Genomic DNA, 1,417 nt, shown 5'->3' with positions numbered 1-1,417 from the left:
GACATGTTTTATGCTTAATTATATACTGACCAAAATTGTGTGATTAAACTAATAGTGAACGAGTCACAGTATTTTTCACAGTCTTATTATTAAGGGAGGAACCGTTGAGACAAATCGGAATCTGTTCAGAACGAGCATTTATTTTCCGAACATCGAGAAGGTCCCTAAAGGCAGCATACGTCACAGAAATGGCGAAGTCCGTAAACAGCAGCAGATTAACGGAGTCAGAGTGAAAGCTCACTTATTCACGATGAGCAGCCTTGACTCTGACCGTGTGGACAGCCTGGATGGCTGGGTGGCCGTTAAAAGCAATATATTCGAAGAACCCGAGACTTTTAAATTGGGTTTTATCGTTCAGTGGAACGTTATCGAGTCCAAGTTCGCTGTCACCTGCCACAACCGGACGTTGCAGCGACTGAGGCGGAAAAGTGAAACCCGTGAAACAAGGGCTGAAAATCAGGTGAGCTGGTCCGGACTTTTTTCTGCGTCAGACCTGAAACACATCCACCAACAGTTCACATGTGTGGCCGATTCTCTGGGCTCCTGCTTCCCGGATCTGTCCGAGTTTGGGGACGGCAACATCTGGGAACTGCTCTTTCTGACACAGAGGTGGTCGAGTAGCAAAGATGACGACGAGAGGGATTTTGACACGCCGTGCAGGAAACTGGAGAAATATTTCAGCACAGCCATTGACATCTGCGGCAGGAAAATAGTTCTGGACACGTTATTTCCTCAGCAGGACGACAGAGATGTGGAGGAGTATTTTGAAAACTTGCAGGAGTTTAAGAAGAAGACCATGCAGGAGGAGATGTCGAGAGCCAAGGATCACTTACGACAGGTGAGTAGAGGTGGGCACAGAAAAAGGGGACCACAGGAAAAAATGCTAAGCTAGCTTGTTGTGAAAGTGAAGCCCAGGAAGTAAACCGGAAGTAGCGGGAACCAATTGCAAAAAGAACTGCAATGTGGTGTAGCTGGAACCGGGAAACGTCCTGGAGACATTCAAAATATGCCATATATTTGTTTTTTTCCCTCCGCAGCTGATGCAGAGTCACTCCAGTGCGGACAGAATGATGGTCCTCCTCAACCTCTACGATGAAGAGGACAGGGCCTACCATGACCTGGTCACTGTGGCCACCAACTTCTTCCATTATCTCCTGCAGCCTTTCAGGGACATGAGAGAGCTGGCCTGTCTCTACAAGATGGAGATTCTGGTAGGTTTGACAGTTTTTATTAACAGCTGTAAAATAGAATGGCGGTACACAGTGTTTTCTTAGCTGCATTTTAGAAGATTTTATTCAGGTTTTTTAAAATCCTGACTGGTGTATACAGATTTTTTTGGGGTCTCCACACCCCAAGAGGAAAGACGACGACCAAGACATGATCTGATCATTAGAATCAAATAGTTTGTTGGTTCTTG

The 1,417-nt window shown here is 45.9% G+C and overlaps 1 protein-coding gene across 1 annotated transcript; it reads left to right on the top strand.

Moving 5' to 3' along the window:
* Nucleotides 1–21: 21 nt before the first annotated feature.
* Nucleotides 22–1,323, top strand: LOC103399124 (junction-mediating and -regulatory protein-like). The gene is made up of 2 exons (XM_008337863.3): nt 22–838; nt 1,038–1,323. Exons 1-2 carry the CDS (start codon nt 251–253, stop codon nt 1,272–1,274), a joined length of 825 nt encoding a protein of 274 aa, XP_008336085.2. The 5' UTR covers nt 22–250; the 3' UTR covers nt 1,275–1,323.
* Nucleotides 1,324–1,417: the final 94 nt, after the last annotated feature.

The sequence above is a fragment of the Cynoglossus semilaevis genome, unplaced genomic scaffold, assembly GCF_000523025.1.
Source record: "Cynoglossus semilaevis isolate Cse_v1.0 unplaced genomic scaffold, Cse_v1.0 C19200082, whole genome shotgun sequence".
NCBI classification, from domain to species: Eukaryota; Metazoa; Chordata; class Actinopteri; order Pleuronectiformes; family Cynoglossidae; genus Cynoglossus; species Cynoglossus semilaevis.
The sequence above is the reverse complement of the archived record's forward strand: the minus strand, read 5'-3'. Positions and strand labels throughout refer to the sequence as shown.

Coding starts and splice junctions, on each gene's coding strand:
- LOC103399124 (XM_008337863.3), top strand. CDS start 251: ATGAGCAGCCTTGACTCTGACCGTGTGGACAGCCTGGATGGCTGGGTG. Junction 839..1,037: donor CCAAGGATCACTTACGACAG/GTGAGTAGAGGT, acceptor TTCCCTCCGCAG/CTGATGCAGAGTCACTCCAG.